Source organism: Macaca thibetana, chromosome 5 (genome assembly GCF_024542745.1).
Source record: "Macaca thibetana thibetana isolate TM-01 chromosome 5, ASM2454274v1, whole genome shotgun sequence".
NCBI lineage: Eukaryota > Metazoa > Chordata > Mammalia > Primates > Cercopithecidae > Macaca > Macaca thibetana.
In genome coordinates this window covers 20,663,658-20,690,916 of record NC_065582.1, presented here as the reverse complement: position 1 = coordinate 20,690,916, position 27,259 = coordinate 20,663,658, and the positions used below count along the sequence as shown (strand labels likewise).

Sequence of the window (27,259 nt, the reverse complement as noted above, 5' to 3'; positions counted from 1 at the left end):
TTCTTCTAACTGCCCTTTTCTTCCCTCTTTCCACTTCATTCTCAAGAATTTTAATTTAATTTTGAATGTGCATGTTGCCTGTCATAGGATTCAAAATGTAGAGGTGCTATTGCTAACCACATTACCTGTGCTTCCCACCATCCACAGGATTACCCACCTCTGGAATTACTTAGTATATAGATGATCTGTATCAAAAGAAGCCATTATACATGTAACATTTTGCATTCTAAAAGATTTGCAAGCAGAGAAATCATAAGGTGTTTGGTAAAGATCAATATGACAGTTGGACAGCTAATTCCTATTAGATCAATTTCATTTTCCTCCATGTCAGAATGATGTGCCTGGGGGATAGGGGATAACATATCACATATTTTAACTTTTATAAGGCTTTTGACTCAACTCAGCAGAACATTCTTTCTAACAAACTAGGAAAACATGATTTCTAGACCACCATGGTGGGTGCAACCAAAATGTTTCCATGGTCACTCTCAAGAGAATTGTTATTCAACATCCAATTACAGTCAAGTTTCATAAGAGTGTACCTAGCCTTTGAGTACTACTGTCATTGTTGACTTAAATAGTGGGAAAATGAATGTGATTAACCAAAATATACGTGTGGTTAGACGCTCAAACTTACAAGGATGTGAATGTGTTTCAATGGACCTTGGAATTCTGGAATGTGAGTAGGCATCTATCAGTTCCATCAAGAAGTATTTACTGAACTGACCACCTACTGCTTTTTCCACAGTCATGAACAGAAAAGAGGTACAAAATTCAAAAGAGCCCCTCATCTCAAGTTCCTTATAACTTGGTACAGGAGAAAACACTAAAGCACAATTAATTAGAGAACAATACCAAATGGGGGCAGAGAATATTCAAAATAAATGTAATAAACAAGGTATATATGTGTTTAAGATCAGGTATCCATATGATCACAAATATGTATTACAGCAATTGCATTTGGATTGGCATTTTTCAATTCCTGTTGATAAGTAGCCAATTGCTGACACTACCATAAAGATTACAGAGACAAGTTTAATCCAGAGGGTAGTAAAAACTAACCACTCGAGAGATTGGGGAAACTGAATTTATCTAAGGAAAAGAGAAAATCTGAGATCTAGGCAAAGCATGAACCAGCAATGTAGTGAGTTCTTTTTAAAGGTACATAACATGAGGATGTGAAAACAGGCAGCAGGAGGGTCCCATGACAGCCCTTTCACAACTCGAAGCCCCATTCAGAATTTCATCACCACACTAAGAGCTCTTCTGGACTTGAACCCAAGCACAGCAAGCAGGGATTGGACAGCATCCAAAGGAGAGTGACTAAAATGATTAAAATGTTAGGAAATGGGTCCTATGAGGACATGTAAAGGAAACTTGGTTATTCAGTCCTGATAAAAAGAGAGGAGGTCAGGACTGCACCACAGCCTGCAAGGTCAGGAAGAAGAGGTACAGGGGAGCACTTCTTTTCCATTAAGGATGGGATGAGAGGAATGAGAGCACATTGCAAGGACAGGAATTTATATTAAACAGAAAAAAAGAACCTCCTGGCAAGGAAGATGGTAAGGCACTGGAATAAGTTTGTGTCAACAAGCTTTTGAAACATCCTTTTGCAGAGACTTTCTAAAAACACAGTAGATGACTATTTTCATAAAATGTTCACCCAGTGTCCTTTCTTACCCTACAAAATCAGTAAGTGAATATTTTAACTATAAATAGAAACTCCATTAAAAAATATATAAACTTATGGAAATTTGAAGCATAGCAAGGCTCTTCACTGTTGCAGCATTTGCAAAATGCATCAGAAAATTATATAAATGCATTTGTTTATATCTGTTTATATATGTCATACTTTTTAAAAAGGGAAATCAGCTGCTCTAGATATGAGCTATTAAAAAATAACCAAAACATGGAAAAACTGACCAGTAATAACTACTGAAGCCATATAATCTTGATGGTATGGAAGTGAGGGGAAGGGTGGGCAAGGTTGGGAAGGGTAAGCAAAAATCAGCCACAAAGGAATAAAACACAACACACATGTGCATATGCATGCATACACACACACACAGAGTCTAGAGAGATCAACTGATCCACCCGTCCATCCATCCATCCAACAGTGCATTAAAACATCCACGTTTTAATAATGGGCATAATAATCTTTCCTAGCATTACTTTTTTTTTTTTTCTTTTTGAGTCAAGAGTCTCGTTCTGTTGCCCAGGCGAGAGTACAGTGGCACGATCATGGCTCACTGCAGCCTCGACCGACCGGATTCAAGCGTTCCTCCCTCCTCAGCTTCTCAAGTTGCTGAGACAGCAGGCGCAAGCCACCATGCCCAGCTAATTTTTTGTTTTCGATAGAGATGGGGTTTCGCTATGTTGCCCAGGCTGGTCTCAAATTCCTGAGCTCAAGCAATCCTTCCGCCTCAGCCACCCAAAGTTCTGAGACTATAGGCGTGAGCTACCATGCCTGGTCTCCTTAATTTTTAAAAATTAGGACCGTGCTACAAAGCACATCTAGTTTCCTTACAGAAAGTCTTAGGGGTCTAAGTCTTCAGTATTATGCTAAATAAATAACTAAATTGAATTTTTTTTAAATTACTTGAGCTATTATTTTCCCCAATCACAGGGAGGAGGCAGAGAAGGAAAGAAGGAAGGGAGGGATGCAGGGAGGGAAAGAGAAAAGGGAGGAAGGTAGGAAGAAGGGGAGGAAGGGAGGGAGGAAGGAAGGCAGGGAGAGATGGGGGGGAGGGACAATGAAAACGGTCACAGACGTCTACCATGCTATAATGAATTCTGCTGGCTGGATATCTTATCACAGGATAAGAGAACAGGAAGAGATACTATAGATAATGTTGCTCACCATTTCCTTTTACAGATGAGGCCCAGAGAAGCTGACTGACTCAACCAGTCTCACACTACAGTTGTAAAACCAGAACTATCTTCTGTAGTCACTAATTTATGAACAGCTTGGGTATCTGAAGTTTAAGCCAGCTGTTTGAAACAGAGCAAAATGTTCTATGGTATTAATATATAAGTGTTGATTAATTAAATTACCAGACTACATACACACCAATAGTCTGTTTCGTTTGGTTGTTTCTTTGTTTTAGAGACAAGGTCTCATTCTGTCACCCAGGCTAGAGTGCAGTGACAACATCACAGCTCTCTGCAGCCTCAAACTCCGGGGCTCAAGCGATCCTCCAGCCTCAGCCTCCCGAGGAGCTGGGACTACAGGTACATGCCACCACGCCCAGCTAATTTAAAAAAAAAAAAATTTTTAGAAGGGGGGTAGGGGTCCCACTATGTTGCTCAGGCTGGTCTCATCCTGGCCACAACTGATCCTCCCACCTTGGCCTCCCAAAGCACTGGGATTACAGATGTGAGCCAATCCACTTGCCCCAGAGTTTATTTTACAATATAACTGTGATATGGTATTAAAAGTTCTAATTTCTAGAAAGAGAGAAAACTGAAGATACTAATGTTTATTGAGCATGTACTAGGTCTTGGGCATTTGAGATTCCTTATCTCATGTAATCCTCACAAACTTGGAGAGCAGCTCTTCATCATTCTACAAACAAAGAAATTAGGTAAGGAAGTAACTTGCCCAAGAGAAACACAGATAACAAGGAACAGAGGAAGTTCTGCCTGATAATAAATCTCCTGCTTTTCCTATTATCAGACACTTTCTGTCCAGCAGGAATCACAGAGCACACAAAAAGGAACATTCTGAGGAAGAAATTAATTCCTCTGCATTGCCCCTGAACACTTTTGAAAAGTTCTGTATTCTCTGGCATCTCTCCTGTGCTTAATGAATCCTGTTTTCTATATGCTGTGCTCATTCATACTGCCCTCAGCAAGGGTAACCTTATGGCCCTGTTTGCCCCAGACAATCCCGACTTACTCCTGTTGACTCTGCAAAATTATCAACAACATCCTTTTCACTCTCAAAAACGTCCCAGGGTAGAGGATAAACTACATGGTCACTCTGCCTAAACCCCTCACTACAGCTTCCCCCATCCAGGTTTGCCTGACCTCAAAGAAGCTCAGGTACCTGCCTTCCCACTCTTTCAAAGCATAATAAATGTCCTGTCCATCAAAGCAGGGGTTCTCACGTCAGTAAAAACTGAGAAAAGAAAAGAAATATGGTTAGGTAATTCTAAACATGCTTCTAAAGTGCAGGACATTTTAATATGCAGACAATCTCTGATTATTGGAATTTCAAGCAGTGTAACAACTTTATATGAAGATAATATTCCGGCAGAACGGAGGCTGATAATTTTATGCAGATGAGATCTATCAAGCAAACCAGCCCCATTTAGAGGTTGATCCAAAGTCGGGCTCCCTAAACTGTCCTTGCTTTTCTGCTCTACCTCACTTCTAAATCTAACAGTTCATCTGAAGGCTCCTGTGGCAGGCACGGTGTGGGCTTCTAAGGGAACATTAAAGGCAGATTACTGGTGTCAATGGACAAACGTGAGAGCCACATGTCACCTCAATGCACCAAGATCAAATCCAGGTGCCAATCTGAGTTTGTTCTAAATATTCAATATCAAAGTTGGCTTTTGCTAGGGTAATTATTTTTTAAATTTCAGGCCTACAAAAGAACTCAGATATCAGAAAAGCCTCATTTTATAAAAGAGAAAACTCAGTACTACAGAAGAGAAAACACTAGCCTAAAATCACATAGCCAAGACTAGAAAGCAGGTCTCCTCATTCTTTCCACCATATAGGCGATTCTCAGCTTCCATACATCATATAGTTTCATGCTTCATACATGGAGACCCAATACTTTTCTGCTGCCAGATTTGAACTTTCTTGGAACAGCTGCTATGTAAACATTTCAAGCTGTCACACTTTGGGGCCTTTAACCAACACTTCAGCTCCAGCAACATCACAGGCTTTGTACAACAGTGTTAACACTTTCAGTGTCTTCTTAATATTTCAGACTTGTTTTACAAAAATGAGTAGAAAAAAGAAAAATAAAAGTGCTACTACTAGTACAGTTAAGACAGGAATGAAAATAATAAAAGCTACCAAAAATGGCAAAAATATTTAGCCTCATAGACTGCAACTGTGGCAGAAAAAAAGTATATGAAATGCTGAAAAATAATTAATTCATCACTATGCATAAAACACAAGTTTAATAATGGGGAAAAACTGTTCAAAGATTTTGAAAAAAAATTGAAATAATAGAGATTAGTAAACTAAATGTCACTTTGCATAAGGTGGGCAAATGAAAACTTAAGGTTTGAAATTTAGTTTTATTATATAATGTTCTATGTGTTTAATGTTTTTAAAAACTTTTGAAGTTTTTTAAGGATATTTAAAAACTAAGCAGTTACATAATTAGGAATGTAAGAATATTGTTTAGTTCTACAAGAATTGAATCTCCTTATAACATATCTAATGTTCAACCTTTCAACATTACTGCTCACATTTCCAGGAACCTTATACAAATGCTAGGGATATTTGTATCCCACACTGATGCTCTCACTTACATTGCTACTGTATTATTTTGAGTGTACTTCACATAAATTAAAACTAGATTTGAAGCATCCTATAGCTAACTTTAGCTTCCTTTCTGTATAAATGTTCATTGCCTAGGACCACTCATTACATATTAAAATAATGAAAATTCACTCCTGTTCATTCATTCCTGAATTGATAAGCAGTGAAACTACAGTGTTTCAAAAGGATTTTTTCTGGCAAAAATAATAATAATAATGATAATAATAATTTCTTTAATCCTTAAGGAATTTATTTCCTTAGGCTGACAGAAAAATGTTCAACATTGACAGCCCTTGCCTTTCTGCACTATGTAACTTAAAAATTCATTTGCACATCCTCCTACTGCTCACTTTTTTCATGTTTCACAACGCAAATAATCTACTATTTAACTGCTCTGTCAGCCATCTGAAATGGCACCTCCATTCCCTTCCCAGCTACCCCGAAAGAGCCCACTCACACATCTATCTTTAAAATGGCTGTGTTTACAGCCACCCATATGTCACCATTCATGAAGCAACTGCTACCATCCTCTTGACTAGGCATTGGCAGACAGATACGTGACAAAAGGATTGCAGAGCCACAAAAAAGGGTGCCTGGGGCTCTGAATTTTTCTTTTCAAGGTTACTACCTTCAGAAGAAACTAAAAATTAAAAATTTTTAAAGAGCAGAAGATACATGTACTCTTTATAATAAAAGCTTTGGGAGGATGAGGGAGTTGAAGTTTCTAAATGAGGGAGCCTTACCAGCAAGGCAGCCTCCAAGCATAATATTTCTATCATATGTACACCTCACTATACTATGTTGCTATGTAAATGAGTCTTGCCAGCTATCTGAGTTCCTCACTATCCATACTATGTCGCTATGTGTAATATTTCTATCACAAGTACATCTCACTATAATATTTGTGCTAGGTTGCTACAGTATTGTGGATCCTCAGGAAGCATCCTGCCACAGCATGAATTACAGTCATTTGCCTTTTGACCTTAAAATTTTTAAGTCTTTTTACATATTGTCTTGGGTTTGCTTAAACCACATTAAGCAATCTACTAGAGAGGGGACAGATTAATAAATGGAGTGAGCGTCTGACCAGAGAGGAAAAAAGCAGGCATTCTTCCCAATAGAGTGAGTTAAGGAATGGAGGTGTGCAAAGGAGAGCTGGGGGCTCGTGGAATGCTGAGAAAAGACCACAGGCAACAGAAAAAGGCAGGGGCTTGAACTGACATACTGCACCTACCCACACGCCTTTTTTGAGCCTCTGATTTTATTCTTTTCCTTTTCTGAGACCAGAGACTAATTATGGGACAAAACAAAGCATTTTGAGAAGACAACTCAGAGAAGCAGTTTTAGGAAGGCAATGGAGTAGGACTGCTTTCCTGCTCCCCTGTCTGTTGACTGTCTCCCCACTGCGCCTCTTTCAGCCACTTGGAAAGTACAGACCACAGTTGCAGGACAGGGCAGTGCAAGGTGCTGCAAGGCAGAGAAGTTAACAGTCAACACAGGTTCTATAGCAGCTGATACAAAAGCCAGGGATGAAGTGCTAAAGTCAGAGAGCCAGCGCAGAGGTGGAACTTTTCAAAAGAACCTCAAGAACAAGAAGGACCTCCAGCTAAAGTAAAACTAGATTTTATCTCTTTCCTCCCTTTCCCTCAGATTTTCCTTTTCCCTGCCCAGCCAGCAATAACAGAATAATCATTTCTTTCCTTCAGTCACCCAAGAGAAATATAAATAAATAAATAAGGACTGGAGCAATAGTGATAATAAATGAAGGAAACTGGGAGAGGAGGGGGTTCGGGGTTGCCAAAGAGGTCTGCATCAGGCTACTTTTCACACGTAGGAAACCAAAATAACTGAGTTCATGTCTGTATTTTATGTAGCTCTACATCCAAACACTACATCCACTTTATAATCTTTTCTATATCTTTTCAATAACTTTGGTTCTCATCATCCCAAATAGAAATGACATTAAATATACAGTTAAGAATCCCTAGAGAGATTGGTATTCGCTTCACTCACTTATTCACTCATTTATTCAACAAACCTCTTGTGAGTGTGTACTCTGTGCCAGACACTACAAAGGACTCTGAAAAGTCAAAGATGAACCAAACCCAGCCCCATCACCACCACCATTCCTACAACCACTCTGCATAGAGCTTAGGTCCCTGTGGCTCCACATCTTTGAGCTGAAGAAATGAAGCCCAGAGAAACCCCACAGTCGGCTGATGGCAGTGTCGGAATCCGAGGCCACAACTTCTAACCTCCAAACCACACTCTTCCCCATACATCAAGCTAAGGAGAGTCTGCTTTCCTGGTTTACTGTCATTGTAAAGGAGCTTTATTTGTCCTCTTTTTGTCAAAACAAAACAGGAAGCAAGGACAGTGAGGAAAGAATAAGCTCTGCCAGTTGCAACTGAGAAGAGATTCCCCTGCTAAAAGCAACACCAGGGAAAATGTTTGTCACCTAAGTCAAGTGCAGGTAAGGGAAGGAAGCATTTGGGATCAGAAATTGGACAAGTTATTTAAAGTCTTTCCGCCACCCCTCCTACATCCATGAAATAAGAGTAATAATGTATAGTGAGCCGTAAACACGCCAACTGCACTCCAACCTGGGCAGGAGTGAGACCGTCTCAAAAAAAAAAAGAACACATAATACCTTCTTATAGACCAATGTGAGTAGATATGGAAGCTATCTGAGTTTGTTTTTTTGTTTTTTTGTTTTTTTGAGACGGAGTCTCGCTCTGTCGCCCAGGCTGGAGTGCAGTGGCACGGTCTCGGCTCACTGCAACCTCCGCCTCCCGGGTTCACGCCATTCTCCTGCCTCAGCCTCCTGAGTACCTGGGACTACAGAAGCTATCCAAGTTTTATCATTAAATTTAAAACTTCAAATTGCAGAACTGCATATACAATGTGATTCCATTTCTATTCAATTTTTTGTCTGAAAGAAAACACAAAAAACCTCCAACAGTGGTTACCCCTAGAGATTAGGAACAAAGGAATAGAGATTGGAAGCCTTGATTTTCTCCTGTACATCATCTTCTACTATCACATTTCTTACCATTGCATGTATTATTTTTAATTTTTAAAACAGAAAGAAAATACTGCAAGTATTTTTCTTATGAGTATTTTTAAACAGAAAGAAAAATACTATGAGAAAAATGCTAGGAAGAAAAATTCTATGAGTGAAAATACTATGAGAAAAATACTATGAAAAATTCAGGGAGTGGCACACATAATTAGTACACTTTTCTAAATGTATATTATACATCAATAAAGAGTCTTTTCAAAAACTGGAGTAGGTCTATGTGCTTAAACATGAAAAAATTTCATAGATATAGTAAACAAACCAGCAAATCATTAAATATCCAGAGCATGAAATTCTAGTTCTGCAAAAAATCAAGAAACTATATGCATACACATATAAATGTATATGAAAAGATCTACAAGTATATACACACTTAATAACATACTCTTCTACATTGTTGAATATTTTTTACAACCAGAATACTTTTACATACACTTTGAAATCTATATTCTTTTTCATTTCTAAAATGATAACACTTAGGCTGGGCGCCGCGCCTCACGCCTGTAATCCCAACACTTTGGGGGGCTAAGGTGGGCGGATCACTTGAGGTCAGGAGTTGGAGACCAGCCTGGCCAACATGGCAAAACCCCACCTCTACTAAAAGTACAAAAATTAGCCAGGTGTGGTGGCAGGCGCCTGTAATCCCAGCTACTCCAGAGGCTGAGGTGGGAGAATCGCTTGAATCCGGGAGGCAGAGGTTGCAGTGAGCTGAGATCTCACCGTCACCCTCCAGCCTGGGGACAGGGTGAGACTCCATCTCAAAAAATAAATAAATGATAACACTTGACCCCAGAAAGCTGTTGTGAGGTTTACATGATTATGGTTACATGACACTTTATGTGATATAAGAAAGAATCATTATATCTTTAAAAAATTATCAATTAGTATGCACCACAGACTCCCTTTCCCATACCTGCTTTCTACCCCGTTCAAGATCTCATCGCTGAGCCTTACCATTAAGCGTAGCTCAGGAATGAAGTAAAGGTCAGGGACGGGGCAGACATGAAGCCCGGAGTAAGGATCAAGGATGAAATGATGGATAAAATAAGACGTCAAGAATGCAACAAACATGGTTTAGCCAAAACAAACAAACAAAACCCACCTTTTCCATTTCAATTCAATCATTCTGAAACACACAGAAACATTTCCCTCACCCAAACCACCATATTAAATGTCTTGCTTGGGTCCGGTATGAGTTAATACACATCCTCTTCCCCATCTGTGCGGAGACAACAGTTCCTTTATCAGTCAGTGTTTGTAGTGAACCTTACACACCAGGGGAGCATGTCCCACCCACACTTGATATTCTTTGACCATGCACCTAATCCAAGGACCACAAACTACAAACAAGAACCCCATCATAAATAGAAACCTATTCTATCATCTTATCCCAGCCCCTGGTGCTTCACTATATGCTGCCTTATTTGTTGTTTCTTGTGTGTTACCTCCCCCAAATGTAAACTTTTTCAACAGAAACATGCATTAATGTCATCTTTGACCTAGTATAGATTATCGAACAAAACTGGATCTGAAAGAAGCTCTGTACAGGTGCTTGTTCACAGACAGATGTCAAAGATGTCCCACGGCACAGTTCACAGCTGGCAGTTGCTTTCCACACCAAACCTGGAGCAACTCAATTGTCCTAACTTCCTTCAGTTCTTTCTGCCAATGCCATTCCTTGGAATAAAGCCTAGGATGCCTTATTAGGGTGCTACTTAGTCCTGGAAAGCACCAAGTAAGGATCTGTATCTGGTTTGTCCATCATTACCTATCCCTTGAGTAATGCCTTAGGTACTACTGAGTCCTGGAAAGCAGCCTCTCCAGACTCCAGTTACAGATCAATCCAACTTGTCAGAGATAAGAAAGTAGTAGTTTTCCCCCCTCAATATTTCCTTCATTTCATCCAGAACTTTCTGTGCATCTGGTATATTGTCACATAAACTTCAACTTCCTTATAACATGCCTATTTTACAAAATTATGCCAGGCAATGTGGGTAGCTGAGAGGGTAGGCAGGGGCCGAACAACTTCTCAAGGGTATTCCACAGCAGATCACAGAAGGCTGGACCACTGCCAGTTTCTGGGGAAACCAGGACTGAAGGGATTGGCAGTGGACTGAGAGGCCACTCAAGGGGCTGACCTTTAGGAGTATGTCTATAGTCAGAGTACAAGTCGGCTAGGGCTACCACATCCAAGCGCACAGACTGGGTGGCTTAAACAACAAAAATGTATTTCCTCACAGTTCTGGAGGGTGGAAGTCCAAGATCAAGGTGTCAGTGGGGTTGGCTTCCTTTGAAGGCAACTCTCCTTGGTTGGTAAGTGGCATCTCCTCTGTGTGTCTTCACATAGTCTTCCCTGTGTGTCTGCATCATCATCTCCTCTTCTCAGAAGAACTCCAGTCTTAGTGGATTAGGGCCCATGCATGTGACCTCATTTTACCTGAACCCTCTCTTTAAAGGTCCTATCCCTGAATATCACCACCTTGTGAGGAACCAGGAGTTAGAACTTCAACCTAGCAAAGTGGGGGGACATAATTCAGACCCTAACAGTCAGCAATAGAGAAAGAGGGAGAAAGGAGGTATGACTGTGCTATGGAGAAATGAAAGCAGACTCAGCCTTTACAGGGGAAATAAATTTCATCCGTGTTCCCTCATATCTAGAATTCCCTACCTTTCTTTCCTGGTCTCTCCATTCTTTGACACGAGCTCCAATCCCGTATCTGTTCTGAAGCCCTGCTAATCGTCTCAGTCCCAATGGTCCCTCTTGCTTATCCCAAATACAGAGCACTTCCTATCTATCCTACCCATCTGGCCCTTCACCCTACGTGGCCCTTGGGGCAGTTCTTGATGCCTTCCACATTATCGAATACGAGGCCTCATCTTACACCATCCCTGTGGCTTGCCTAGTTCACACTTACCTTCTGTCAGTTCTTCCTAGGAGGCATACCCCTTCCTGTGTAGGTCAGTGCCTTTGAAATATTCTTCCCCTCTGCCTCTTCCCTGCCCAGCCCCCATTCCCTAATTAATATCATTTCACCCTTAAGATCTCAGCTCAGATGCCTCTTCCTCAGGAAGCTTTTGAAGATCACACACACAATTCACCTTCACACTAAATGCAGGTCTTTCTTCTATCCTCTCCCCTAGCTTTGTGTCTTAGAACTTATTTAATTACACGCCTGCATTGTTATTATTTTATTAATGTGTCTCTCCCACAAGATGGACCACACATTCAAAAGCTAAGAATCTATATCTGGTTTGTCTACCATTACCTATCCAGCAGCTAGTGTAGTGCCTGGTACCTAACGAGTGCTTAAGAAGTATTTATTAAATAAAGCAACAAATAAACAAAGTATAAATTAGTATAAATCAGGTGGTCTGATGTGATCTATTTTTTGGATGAATATATTTGCTGTGAAGTACAGGCATCATGAAATCATTAAGTAATGATACCTAAAGAGAAACATGCACAGATATTAAGAGAACTTAATGTTAAGAGATATTAAGAGAACTTTAGAGATTTTTTTTTTTTTTTTTTTTTTTTTTGAGACGGAGTCTCGCTCTGTCGCCCAGGCTGGAGTGCAGTGGCGCGATCTCCGCTCACTGCAAGGTCCGCCGCCACCCGGGTTCACGCCATTCTCCTGCCTCAGCCTCCCAAGAAGCTGGGACTACAGGTGCCCGCCACCAAGCCCGGCTAATTTTTTTGTATTTGTAGTAGAGACAGGGTTTCACCATGTTGGCCAGGGTGGTCTGGAATTCCTGACCTCAAGTGATCCACCTACCTCCTCAGCCTCCCAAAGAGCTGCAATTACAGGCGTGAGCCACCACATAAGAGAATATCTATGCATGTGTCTGTTTAGATATCATTACTTAATGATTCCTTAAATCACTGGAACTGCACATAGAAGGCAGAAACTATTAAGTCTAAATTCTATAGGGGAACTACTTAAAAACCATGCTTTCCTTATCTAATTTATATACACGCATTTTAACTTCTGCAGCTGTATTTCTTAGGCCATTGACTGGTATCAGCAGTGTCCCTCTCCCTATGGCTCATTCCACTGCTTGACTTTGGCCTAAAACCAACAGGAATTCTTTACTTAGAGGTAAAAAACTGACAGATTCCCATGGTGACTCCAACCCCGCACTCTTTCCTTTTCTCCTTCAAATTAGGCAGGAAACACAAAAATTTTGGGAACAAGATATGCGTCACACATTGGAAATGTTCAAATCTGTTGATAACATTCAATATACTTTGGCTAAATGCATGAGGAGGCCACATGGTCTCCATCCACAGTCTAATGGAACACAGAACATAACTAATAAACTGAAGCAACATTCCACGTTATCACTTTCAGCTTTGCACAACATATGGAAACAGGCTCACTGCACCGCTTGGTTGTGTCAGAACACTTAAGGGAGGAGGATGCACATTTGGGATTTATTACAGGCACTCACCTAAGAGAAGTGTCCAAAGAAGTGCCTTACAATATCCACGTTACAGAATTCTCACTCTTAAAAGGAGTCTTTTTTAGAAATGTATTTATCTTTCAGATGTTTGAACTATACGTATGGCCCTGACTGTTCTGTATATTTGAAAGCAAAAGGTAGTAGTAACTTATTGAGAAACCTTTTTTTAAAAAGGGGTGGGGGGCAGGGGACAGGGGAGGGGCAACAGGGGAGGGGTCTTGCTATGTTGTCTAGGCTAGACTTGAACTCCTGGGCTCAAGTGATCCTCCCGCCCCAGTCTCTGGAGTAGCTAGGACTACAGATGCAAGTAGCTAGAGACTAGAGGTGAATACCATAGTACCTGGCTCGAAAAACTATTTTCAACTAGAAAAAAGGCTGTTCTTTTTCTAAGTATTGCATCAATTGCATCAACTCAGACTACTGAATAGGTTTGTTTTTGTCCTCCATCCTCCCCCAGCAAAGTAACAGACATATTTCCTGTTCCATCCACCTCAACTATTTTGTCCCAGTTATAAGGCTCAAGTTTTGTTGAGTTTCTTGGTAAGTAATTTTTCTCATGCTAAAGAAGAAACATGAAGTAAATTAGGAAAAGCATATAAACCAGAAAAACAATACTAACATCATCAAAATCTCCAAATAATTTACCTAAGAAGTTCAATTTTGGGAGCTTAGCAGTTCAGATAAATGAGAATTACATAGTCAATTTCCATGTTAGCAAGAAAACTTAAAATTCAAAAGACATTGAGTGTTTGAGCCTCTCCTTAAATTCCTCTTTATCGATGATCAAACATTCAATGCATTCCTCACAATAGGTAAGGCAGTGTCAACAACTAAGATATAGTATTCTGGGAAGCCATGCCTTCCCTAGTCTAATTAACAGGGAAACAAAACCTTTCCAAAGATGCAAATCTACCCCTTTATTAAGCTAAACAGACCTATATCAGGTGTCTCAGAAATTATCAACTTGATCACTGGTTCTGGGATTAAAATATTCAAGTCTAAATAAGTAAATTCCATAAAATAAAGGAAATCTAAGAAAAGCACTGTAAGCTGATCACTTTCACAACATGTGGGTTCCAAATAAGGAAAGAAAACCTCCCTAGCCCAAGTTCTCACTATCTTTAAATAAATAAATATGTCAAAAGAAACCTGCAGCCTTAATGAAACTGTTTTCCGATCAGGTTTTCTAGTGATTAAAATGGTCTCTATACTTTACATCTAGTGATGTAAATACTTCCTATCATTTACAAAAGATGAGCTTGAGAAAGAAGTAGGAAAACTATTCTGTTAAAACTGCCTGGTATCCACATCTGTGAATTATGGGATCTAACGCCATCCTAATGGGCAGTTCCTGTGTTAAATGAAAGAAGTCACTTTTGAGTGCTTACTGGGGACATTTGAAAAAAATATTCTCATCTAGATTAACTGTTCTTTAAAAGCAGATTTTACCAGTTTGGCCAATAATTTAGAATTCCTTCTTCTTACAGAAATGGAGTTGTTTTAATTACTGATGCTCTTGATTACTTTTTATTTTTGCAAAAATTAGAAAAGCACATTTTATCACGAATCCATCACCTGCAACATAATTTATATTTATATTTATTAGAAATTTATATTTATTAGAAATACCTATATTTGTAGGTATTATATTTATTAGAAATACCTATATTTCTAATAAATACCTATATTTCTAATAAATATAGATTATTAATATATATATTTCTAATAGATACAGAAATTGTGTGACAGTTGTGGTAGCTGTCCAAATAATTAGCTTCATCTAAAATTATTTCAGCCCAAACTCAAATCCCAAGAAAAATCATTTTGATGAAATACTTCATTTCATTCACTATAAAGCTAGATGTTTTAGTGTAGTCCTAAGTGACATTTTGTTGCTACAGCAACGAAACTCCGCTACCTGTAGCCATGATTTGTTAAGAATTCCACCAACGAGTAAATTCTGTGCTATGTATTCATAAAACCAATAGAATGATTCTAAGCAACATAAAAATTAAGGCTTGATTTCCTATTTATGATTTACCCACACGCATATTTACAACATATATACACATATGTACTACATACATGTAATTATGACTCTCAGCCCCATCAACAGAAAATACCAAATTTCCATTTTAAAATGGGCACAGAACAAAAGCTGGTTTAGATTTCATTCACTAATTGCTACTTGTTTCCCAAAATTTATCTTAAAAGATAACAGAGACTATCTAGAGATAATTTTCAAAACAATAAAATTTATTATTTATATCCAATCTCATTCCAAGATGGGGGAAAAAATATTCAGAGGTATAGTCTGTCTGTTCCAGTATGTGTGGTTTCCTAAGCAATGAGTTGACTTGGAAAACACCAAGCTAAAGAATAAAGAAAAAATGTGGACATCACCACCTTTATTCACCAAACTGCCTTTGTAGGCTACTTACCCTCACTGGGGGGCTCCAGGCTTGCACCCGAGGCTGCTGTCCACCCTGGGAGCTCTGCAGATCTTTTGAGCTACAATTAGCCACAGTGCTGCTCTGAGACCTTAATGCATTTGTGCAGTTGGTCCCACTTCCCCCACCAGGACCAGGTTTCCAAGGCCTCTGCTTGATGCCATCCAGAAGTCTGACCAGCAAGATGTTACTGGGAAGCTCCTCGACACCCGAGCCAACGAGAGTCCTGCACTCGGGACATCTGAGTTCATTTCGAGAACCTACGATCCCCAGCAAACATCGCTTGCAAAACGTATGCTGGCAAGGCAAGACCTTCGCAGAAGCATCAAGGCGCTCTAGACACACAGGACACTCCAAAAGATCCAACAAGGCTGATTCATCCATCTTTATCTACTTTACTGAGAAAAAAGCTTCAGAAATGTTCATAGTAGTGTGCATCCCTTAAAATGACTCATGTAACATCCATTTCAGACTTTGCTCTAGAGTCATGGGGAAAAAGGGGGAAAAGAGAATATGAGTGTTGTTATCTAGGGAAAAAGCTCACAAAGGAGCCAAGAATCAAAAAGTACCCAAAAGTACACTATTCCCTGTCTGAATAGTGTAGCTTTGCTTTGGAATGTGGGTTCCTAAACTCCAAAGTCAACAACTGAAAACAAAATAGGCTTTCTAAACAACGCAAAATTAACCCCTAAAGATATCCAGGGGTTCACTGGGCAAAACAGACACAGAGTATTATACATAATTCCTGCAGAAGGATTTATGAAATGCAATAAGGAATATAATTTCTTAAGCTCTGAAAGTGATATCAGCTGCCTTAATAAAGTCTTCAACTCATAAGAGAAGCTGACAGAGACCATTCAAAGTTTCCTCTACCTGAAATTTACTTTTAAATCCAACTAAATTCCCTTTTTTAAGCCAGTTTAGAGTTTAAGAAACCATGCCTCATGTGATCGCTCGTGGTAAATGATCCCAATATTAAATACATATGTTTCTTCGCTGTTCTTAAAAATAGAACTGTTTAATCTTGCCCAACCAAAAAGAGCTGAAGGTTGACAATTCCAAAAGACACAGATTTGCTTGAAAGCAGCTAAAACAGAAAAGCGCCTTTCAGGGCAGTGGTTGATAACTCTGAAACACATTTCTGAACGGCCTGTCCTAATCCCATTCAGAAAATCTGGCAAAATTACCACCAAAAGAATTCGACAACGGAATGTTGGACTGGAAACTGTGGGCATATGAAAATGAGGCCATTCAGGAAAAAGCAAGCCACTTACTGCGCCGCTCTCCCCCCAACCGCCAAAATAAATGTAAATGTGAATGCCCAAGAGAAAGGGGGTAAAAAGATTTGGCTGGTAGCATTAACAGCTGTTCTTGACAAAGTCGGAGCGGGGGAGTCCCAGGGCTGCGCCCCCGCTCCCACTGCGCCGAGCACAGGTACTCCCGAGCCCGCAGGGAGGCGCGGCGGCCGTTCGCCGCAGACACACCCCGGGGCCAGGTGTCGGCGGCACCCGGCAGGAGCCGGTCCCTGCCTGGGGCTCTCACCCTACAGCCTCCCTCATCTCCGCTCCCCTTTAGGTCAGGCCGGGGACACAAATCCCCCTTACACGACTGCGGGAAGTTTTCAAGGACTTAAAAATAAATGCGCAGGCTTAAGTTGCGAAACTCAGCCCCACAGAGTGCCACGGGGAAGCAGCTTTCTAGCCCAGCCAAGATAAGGCGACAGTCCCCAGAGAGACCGCGCCATCCGGGAAGCAGGGGGTGCTGGGCTGCGCCCGGGGAGACCGCGGCACGGAGCCCTGGCAGCTTCCTGCCCGGAGAAGGCAGAGGCCGCGGGCTGCTCCGCTTCCGCAGGTCCTGATTCCCGGCCCAGGGGTACCCGAGGGCGAGGGGAGAGAGAAACCGACCCAGGGCGGGGATGGGGAAACGCCGAGACCACCGCCTTTTCCGCAGCTAGGGGTCCGCCAACGCTGGGTGCCCGCCGGCCCCGCGCCGGCCGCGCGCCCTACCTCGCGCCTCGGCTCCTCCTCTTTGTTCGCGGCCCCGCAGCAGCGGCGGCGGCTGATACAGATGCGGCCCCGCCGCGCTCGCCGCTCGCAGTGTCTCTGACGCCGCGGCGGCACCGGGAGACTCCTCTCTGCTGCCCCCCTCACGCGCGCACACACACCACGCCGCCGCTGCCGCCTCCCACTTTCCCAGCCAAGGAGGGCGGAGGAAGAGGAGGAGGCCGGGCCGCAGCCGGCGCCCGGGGCGCAAGGGGGCGGCCCCGCGCCACAGCGCCTTCCCCCGGAGCGGGCGCGGCACCTCCCGGAGCCGCCCGCCGCGGCGCCGGCCTCCCGCGCTGAGGTGACCAGCGCCCCGTACCCCGCCGGAGCCCGGGGGCGGGATGGGTGCGGCAGCCTGAGGGGGCGCTGCGAGAGCGGAGAGACTGGGGAGCGGGGCCCTCAGGGGGCAACGAGGGGAAGGCTCGGGGACGGACGCCGTCTCCCACAGGAGAACGCGCCTGAAAAATGGAGCCACCGGAGTGGGAGGCGGCGGGAGTGGAGGCTGAGGGAAGCAGGAAGGAGCCCCGGGGCAGAGTCCCGCCGCGTCCTCCTCCCCCCGGCACGGCTGGGCGCCCGGGACGGACTCTTCCTCCCCGGGCTGGGCGAGTCGCGGCGCGGGAGGGGCTGGGTCCGCGGAGGCGGCGGGAGCAGTCCTGGCGGGAACCGATCCCGCTGCACTTTGCGTCTGGTTGCCCACCCTGGACACTTACTTGGTAGAGTCGGTGCGAAGTGTTGCCCCTTAGGGCCGAGAGCGGCGTGGTGAATCGATGAGGACAGTGCCGCGTCCACCTGCCCGCACCCAGCCATCAGTCACCCCAGGACCGAAACTGGAGCCAGCCTGGAGGACCGCTGACCCCAAAGCCCAAGGCTAGGAAAAAGGTAGTATGGGCTTCCAACCCAGCCGCGGGGGCTCTGTTATCCCTGCCCTAAGTGGGGAGAATTGAGTCTGACCTCAGGTGGGCTGGCACCCTAAAGCACGCTGAGAGACGCCTCTTTTATCTGAGCCTGGGCGGCTGCCATCATCGTCGCAGTAATCTTTGTTTTGGTTGCCCCAGGCACACACCTGTAAACCGAAGTGGAGTTTTGAAAAACATCTTGTCCATAGGTTTTGAGGTTTTTCCGTCTCGATTTAGTGGAGAAACAAGTTAAAATTTTGTCACTGATCTAAAGTAGACATTATTGTATTTGCATTTACCATCAATTTACAAAAAGTTATCCCAAATACCGTACTTCCTCAAAGGTGGGCAGAAACTAGATGGTTATAAGAAGAAAGGGTTACAATAGATGCAAGAAATCTCTGCCCGGCCACCAACTAGGTTTATGATTTAGAGAGGAGTCTCAGTTTATCCTCTAGTCTCCAGCTAGGGCCACAGCTGAACCATTCAAGACATAAGGATCACATAAGCATGAAAAAATTATAACAGCTAACAATGATCACTCACTGTACACCAGGCACTGTGCTGAACATTTTTCATGCATCAGTTCAATTCTCACAGCAACCCTCTATGTCATCTTTTCTCAGCCTTGTTCTAAATAGATTCATATGCTGAGAGTCATAATGTATGAACACCAAAAATCATAGCCCACTTCCCCTTCCATTAGAAGTGAGCAAATGCACGGGTATTTGGGCATTTGAGCTGAGAAAGACTACGGAAGGAATGAATGGAATGGAGAATTTCTAGTCCAGTTTGCAAACTGAAAGTGACTACTTAGTTCTGCATGTGGAGCTGGGCAGATGGATGAAGATGAGGCTGACCAGAAGATTACAGTCAATAAACAGATAAGGATTCTTTGCAGTTATTAGAACTGAAGCTCAAATGGGTTCATTTTCCCCTGGTCACACAGTAGGTAATGTTGAACCAAGACTCGGTCCCAGCTCTCTGGATTCCAAGTCCAGTTCTCTTTCCACCATTCCAAGGCCCTGTCTTTTGCACATCACCGTCATATCCCCACCCCAGGCAAAGCGAAGCACAGTGTGTCTCTTCCCAAGGGAAAGAAGAAACTGTTAATTATGTAATTACTCGAAAGCAAGGGAAAATTTTTATTGTATTCTTATTTTGGTTTGGTGTTTGATTTTAGAGAGAGCAGCACACAAGGTCGTAGGTAGAATTGTGCAGCTCTTGAAACTCCTGGCAAAAAAAAAAAATCAATAATTACACCCATTTTCTTTGTTTTGTTTTCTTTTTTTGTTTGTTTGTTTTGTTTTTGTTTTTTTTGAGACGGAGTTTCACTCTTGTTGCCCAGGCTGGAGTGCAATGGCACGATCTCGGCTTACCACAACCTCCGCCTCCCAGGCTCAAGCGATTCTCCCACCTCAGCCTCCAGAGTAACTGGGATTACAGGCACCCACCACCACGCCTGGCTAATTTTGTATTTTTAGTAGAGACAGGGCTTCTCTATGTTGGTCAGGCTGGCCTCAAACTCCCAATCTCAGGTGATCTGTCCACCTCAGCCTCCCAAAGTGCTGGGATTACAGGCGTGAGCCACCGTGCCTGGCCACACCCATTTTCAAAGAACTGAAGACGATGTGTCCCAAGACAGCAGTGATCAAAGAATCTGGCATACATCTCATGAATATTATCCAGGATGTGGCTGTACTTCTTTTAATGCCCCAGTGCATGTTATATAGTTTTTAGAACACAACACTTTTGTTACCTTTAGTTACTCCAGCTGTAAAATGAAGTCTTAGGCAAGTTACTTTAACCTCCTGAGCCATTTTCTGTCAAATGGTGAAAAAAAAATCAGAGTGTTGTGGGACGACTAGATGAGACTACATGCTGGTTCTTTGTAATCTGTACATCTCTATTAAAGTCAGATAGCATCATTATCATAATCTGCCAAGAATCACCCAAGCAGAGTTATTCTGGGCAAAGTCCTTTCTTCCCAGGGTCTTAAAAAAGTTTGGGACAGGCCAGGCATGGTCGCTCACACCTGTAATCCCAGCACCTTGGGAGGCTGAGGCAGGTGGATCACCTGAGGTCAGGAGTTCGAGACCAGCCTGGCCAACATGGTGAAAACCTGTCTCTAGTAAGAATACAAAAAAAAAGAAAAATAGCTGAGCATTGTGGCGGGCACCTGTAATCGCAGCTACTTGGGAGGCTGAGGCAGGAGAATTGCTTGAACCTGGGAGGTGGAGGTTGCAGTGAGCCAAGACTGCACCACTGCACTCCAGCCTGCGTGACAGAGTGAGACTCTGTCTCAAATAAATAAGTTTGGTATAATGCTAGTAATTGCAAAGTCCTGTCAATACTATAGGGAAAGGGGCAGTTGGGGAAGAGAAGCATGTTCATCTTTTCACATCTGGGAACTGAACATGAAGGAAGGGATGTAAGCATGTTGTGCTTAAGATCCCTGTGACTTTGAGTAGAACCATGAAAAACATAAATACACCCTGTGACATAATAATGATAGCTTGGGTTTACACGGTTCTTATCCTCCCAAGACTTCAAAGGACTTTCATATATATTATCTCATCTGTCTTCTCAACATCCCTCAGAAGCGGTAAAGACAGACATGATTATTTCCATGTAGATGGGAAAAAACAAGATGTAGAGAAATTATTGCTCTAAGTGGTGACAAAAATCAGGCACTTAAATATCCAGTCCAGAGCACTCTTTGGTAAACTTTGGTACTGTGCTTTCACACGGATATATATATATACACACATGTGTCTGATTATCATTTTCCTTCAAACCTTGTTTGTTCTCCAGTTGCCATGATATTGGTAAATGATAGCACTCTTCATTCAGTTGTTCAAACTAGAAACCTAGGGATCGTCTTTGATTTCCCTTTTCCTCTCCATCAATTCTGCTAGCTTCTCCCAAAATATGTTTCAATTTATACCCACTTTCCTTTGCCTCCAGTGCAAGTTTATTTAAGCCACCATCACACTTTGTCTCTGGCCCTCCTAAACCAGTCTCTCTGTTTCCACTCTTGTCCCCATAATCTTGCCCAGAATATAGTAACATTCAGAGTGAACAACAAAAAATGCATAACATACCAGTTACTACGTTGCTCCAAACTCATCAATTTCTTCCCATCATGCCTGAAATTTAAAGTCAAATATAGTCTTTGTCTTACAAGACTCACTGTCACTTGGACCCTGCACCACTGCATCTCAGCATAGTACTCTATCTTCTTTGCAGCACTTTTTGCTGTCTAATTTTTTGATTCCTTATTTATTGCCTATCTTCTTTACCTGAATATAAGTTCCCTGAAGGCAGTGACTGGGTCTGTCTTCTTTACCATTATGTCCTTCACAGCCAACACACAGTGATTCCAGTGACTAATTCTCAAATAAGGAGTTAATCAAGTATACAGTTATATTTCTTGCTATCCTAAAACTACATAGATACTTAGTACCTCACTGCCCTACAGATGGGAAATCAGGCAGGCAATGTTCCAAGTTCCATTGAGAGTCTTTCTTATAATCTGTCAATCAGTGAGTTTGATGTAGAAGATGAGGACACATGATTCTTGATTCTTCCTCTTATATTTCACAGTTAAGCTACAGAAACAGCTAAACACCAGCTCTGTAACACAGAACATAAACGCAATGCCAGTTTATCTTTATTCAAGGTCTTAGTTAATGACGTCACCATCCCTTTAGTTCCCCAGGCAAGCAAGAAAATGCAGATTATCTTCAGCTTCCCCTTCTCCCCATGATCCCTCCCCCTCCTACCGTCCAGATGGATGATCCAGAGAGCATCAGAAGTGCTTCTTACATCTCTCTTTTCCTCCCAATCCTTATTTCAGTCCTGCCTATCTCCTACTTGGACAATAAGTACCTGCTTCCATTTCTCTCTAGTGTACCGGATTATGGAGAGAGCTTTGGAGTCAAAGTTTCTACCACCTATTAACTGGGTGACCTTGGGCAAGTTTCCAATCTTCTGTGCCTGAGTTCTGCCTGTAAAATGGGCGTAACAATACTACCTACCTTAGAGGTTTTGTGGTGATTTTATATACGTTAATAAAAATGAAATGTTTAAAACTATGCCTGACACATGGTAAGTACTTAAATAATGACAGTATTATTATTATTATTATTATTATTTTTTTTTTTTTTGAGACGGAGTCTCGCTCTGCCGCCCGGGCTGGAGTGCAGTGGCGCAATCTCGGCTCACTGCAAGCTCCGCCTCCCGAGTTCACGCCATTCTCCTGCCTCAGCCTCCCGAGTAGCTGGGACTACAGGCGCCCGCCCCTGCGCCCGGCTAATTTTTTCTATTTTTAGTAGAGACGGGGTTTCACCATGGTCTCCATCTCCTGACCTTGTGATCCGCCCACCTCGGCCTCCCAAAGTGCTGGGATTACAGGCGTGAGCCACCACGCCCGGCCGACAGTATTATTTTTATAGATCCACTACCTAACTGAATGACTTTGCAAATTTCTTTAATTTTTTTGAGTTTCAACTTCCTAGTCTATACAAATGGATATAATATTATATACTTCGAAAGCCTGATGTAAAAAAACTAGGGACAAAATGAAAAACCTAGTATAGCACCTTCCTGGCACATAGTAGGGACCCAATAAAATGTTTGTTTCTTGCCTTTTTGACTATGTATCTGTCTGCATCTGTTTCCATATAATTAGGAAGTGGATTGGATTCTATCTAAGGTTCCTTCCAGCATTAATTATTTCCATCCCAACTGCACAAAGGACATCTAAGGGCAATGGAATCCCCTTGTCTAAAGCCAAGTGGTCATGAGGCACCATAGTTGTCAGGAAACCGAGCACTTAGAGTCAGGCAAGCCCAGAGAGGCTATTTTGGTCTGCAGTAGTGGGAAGGTGGTGCAAACTCCACTGTCTGGCAAAAAATTGGAGCAGATGGAATATTTATAGGCACTCCCCGAGGATTTCAGTTCAATCAGGAAGGATGCTAGGAAGAAAGTTAGACTGATGAGTAGGAGGTAACTGAACTGCATCTTCCTCCAGCCTTCTTGAAACAGGTCTGAACATTTGAGAAGCTGTTTTTTGGGTAGTTTTGTTTTGTTTAAGACAGGGTCTTGCTCTGTCACCCAGGCTACAGTGCAGTGGCACAACATCACTGCAGCCTCCACCTCCTGGCTCAAGCGATCCTCCCACCTCAGCCTCCCGAGTAGCTAGGACTACAGGCACGCTCCACCATGCCCAGCTAATTTTTTGTATTTTTGGTAGAGATGGGGTTTTGCCATGTTGGCTAGGCGGGTCTCAAACTCCTGAGCTCAAGCGATCCACCCGCCTTGGCCTCCCACAGTGCTGGGATTACAGGCGTGAGCCACCACACCTGGCTAGAGAAGCTGTGTTTGACAATGAAATACCTGGGGAAAGTTAGAGTTCTCCATACAGACTAATTCTAACCCAGCCTTCAGGGAGAGATTCTTGAGGTTTAATGCAATGAGAACCATCTGCAACACTGGTTTAAAATTCACACGCCCTCCCCTCATCCCTGGAGAGTTAGTAGGTCCAGCCTGGGTTCAAGAATCAGGTGATTCTCATGTACATGATGCTGGGACCACAAACTGAGAAACACAAACGTAGGCTTGTCCAGAGGCACATTTAAAGGGAAATAACCCAGGCACTGACCAAGGAAGCTAATTTTAAAAGGGCACTCTGGGGCTTTGTTTTTGTTGAGGATGTGGGATCTTGGAACCAGAGCTAGTTTGCTAGGGACAATAGGAGAGGGATTGAGTGTGCCCACCTCCGTTCATTCCAGTCTGTGCCCCTCTTCCCTGCCCACCCTCCATACAGCGCTCAGCCTTTCCTCTTAATAAATGCTGGACAGATTTTTAAAGGATATCAGTTTGAAAAGGGAGCTAGAATATTAGCCTGCCCAGAGAAACACACATGCTGGCCTAGCTCACTCCAGGACCCTAAATGTGAACAGAGGTCACCCATATCAAGCCTCAGAAAGTCCTGTTGTTTAATACGGTTAAATTTCAATAAAAACATGCCTGAAAATTAGATGCCTCTAATATATAACTTGGTCAAAGTTCAAAGATAAATTTAACCTACATGACGAAAAAAATAATGAGTTGTTCCTTTCTATTAAAACTAATTTTTCCTGTCAAATGCCATTATCATTTTAGAAGTTCAAACCTTGAAGTGGTCTTTTTGCACACAAGCAAACTTTACCTAAACCAAAGTATTAGGGAGAGACTAGATAAATATCCATCACTTTATCTAACCATCTTCGGGAAATGAAATTCCATAATCTTCCTTGGTAACCATCTTTATATATTAAAGATTATTTATCAATTTTCAGACTTCTTTCTTTCTGATCAAATTTAAAGATAATGGTAAACTTTTCTAACGCATCTAAATAGGCCAGCTTAAAAATACACACAAAAAGAAAACATGTGCATGGATTCACTAGAGACTCAAAAATTATGACGCAGGTTTCTTTTTAAATTATAGCGTTAGGCTAAGGATGTTGGCCGCCTTTATCAGTTTATCCACTAAACTGTGTAATTCATATGTGTAATCAAATACAAGCCTATATTCTGTGATTCCATAATAGTAGAAATGATCCCATCATAACATTTTCTTCTGTTTATAGCTAACTCTTTTATTTATTTATTTATTTTTATTTATTTTTATTTATTTATTTTTTGAGACAGAGCCTCACTCTGTCTGGAGTGCAATGGCACGATCTCAGCTCACAGCAACCTCTGCCTCCCGGGCTCAAGTGATTCTCCTGCCTCAGCCTCCCGAGTAACCGGGATTATAGGCACATGCCACCATGCCCGGCTAATTTTTGTATTTTTAGTAGAGACGAGGTTTCACCATGTTGGTCAATCTGGTCTCAAACTCCTGACCTCAAGTGATCCACCTGCCTCAGCCTCCCAAAGTGTTGGGATTACAGGCATACGCCACCAGACCCGGCGAACATAACTTTAAAAATTAAATTCCATCATCTTTTTATGCCATATAAATTAATCTGATAGAGTATCTGATACATTTATTACAAAGCTTTCCCCATGTAAATTACACATACAATAAAAGTACTGAGTAACTCATCAAAAAATTTAGTAATGATTGATGTTACTGAATTAAACCTAAGTGTAGCAATATAGAAAATAATGTTTTAAACAATCTTTCTCAAAATAATCTCCTTCCCCTGTAATTCAAATAAAAGGCTGTAGAGTGTTTAAAAAAATATGAACCCAAGATGATATCAGTCCAGTTGACATTCTTTCTCTTTGACAAGATTGTGGAAGACTAAAGATTAAGATAATTTCCTTGTTTTCCATAATGCTTTTATGCAAAAATGATGATTTGCATAATTTCTTTTCAGTCTCAATTGAATTTCTGAAGCTATTTTTCAAGCAAACTTCCACATGTCTCCAGTGTACACCATCTGTCTCATCTCTCTTTCTCTCCTTTTTTAAAGTATTACAATTATCTTGTAACAGGAGCTGTCAAATCTTTATCCCCCAAGGATTCTTTCTTTTGATAAATGAAAAGGAACTGTATATATTGTTATGTGTAGTTGTATGAATGTGACGGGGGTTAAGGAAAGGTTAGATGTTCAAAGCTGTTATGGCTAAGTTGACATATTAGAGGAAATGTGATCGGGTAAGTTGGCCAGAGTTTTAAAATAAGATCCTTCACTATAGGAAAATGAAGAAATGTTTAGTCAAAAGGTCAGGGGAAGGGAGGATCTTAAAGCAAAAAAGAATTTGAAAGTAGTCTGTGGCCCATACTACAAAGTATTAAAGAAAATATGGGGAAAAAAGAGGAATGGCTTTACTCACAAGCTGCAAATTGCTTATAAAGCCTATTGGCATTTGGAAATGGTTGATGCTTTTACTAGGAGAATCAAGTTTTATGTTTACATAGTAAGTATATACTCAGCAGTAACTTCCAGGAAATCACATGGATTGCCAAGAAAAAGTCCTTATTGAAGTATTATTTAGAAAAAAAATCCTGCCAAAAACATTAAAGAGGCTTTTTAAAAATTGAAGTTCACAAGGAAATGCAATAGATAGAATTTATGTAGTACTCAGAATTTACAACTAATATATTTTATAGCATTTCATAAAACTTTTATTTGCAACTCAATTTCAATCAATTGTAAAGTTCCAATTACTAAAAAGTATAGTTAAAGTTTCAGCTATCTAGAATTATTAAAGAACGGTTCGCTCTAAAAAAAAAACTTTTATTTGGAGGCAAACATTTAAAATATAGTAGGTATCGGCTGGGCACAGTGGCTCATACCCGTAGTCCCAGCACTTTGGAAGGCTGAGGCAGGCAGATCAGTTGAGGTCAAGAGTTTGAGACCAGCCTTGTCAACATGACGAAATTCCCTCTCTACTGAAAATACAAAAAAAATTAAGCAGGCCTAGTGGTGCATGCCTGTAATCCCAGCTACTCGGGAGGCTGAGGCAAGAGAATCATTGGAATCCGGGAGGCAGAGGTTGCAGTGAACTGAGATTGCACCACTGTACTCCAGCCTGGGCAACAGAGCAAGACTCTGTCTCAAAAAACATAAATAAATAAATAAATAAATAAAATTATATATATAATAAATATATATAGTCTGTATCACTGACTTTTGAAATAGAGGACATTGAAAAAATTAACATTTACAGATGACTGTGAGCCATCATTATAAACATCAGTTACTGTACAAAGGGAGTAGTTAAGACTATAGAGTCAGACACACTTGAGTTTGAGTCCTGGCTCAAAATTTCTACTTATGCGGCTTTAAGAAAGATATTTAACCGCCAGGCGTAGTGGCT

At 41.7% G+C, this 27,259-nt stretch overlaps 1 protein-coding gene across 1 annotated transcript in view; it reads right to left on the bottom strand.

Moving 5' to 3' along the window:
• The window catches only part of SH3RF1 (SH3 domain containing ring finger 1), a 176,716-nt gene extending 158,968 nt beyond the window's left edge, over positions 1–17,748 (bottom strand). Inside the window, exons 1-2 of the mRNA XM_050791728.1 lie at positions 17,505–17,748; positions 15,490–15,977 (exon numbers count right to left, since the gene is read on the bottom strand). Coding sequence (XP_050647685.1) covers positions 15,490–15,882 — 393 coding nt within the window. The 5' untranslated portion in view covers positions 15,883–15,977; positions 17,505–17,748. The remainder of the gene's footprint in view (positions 1–15,489; positions 15,978–17,504) is intronic.
• Between the last annotated feature and the right edge of the window lie 9,511 nt (positions 17,749–27,259).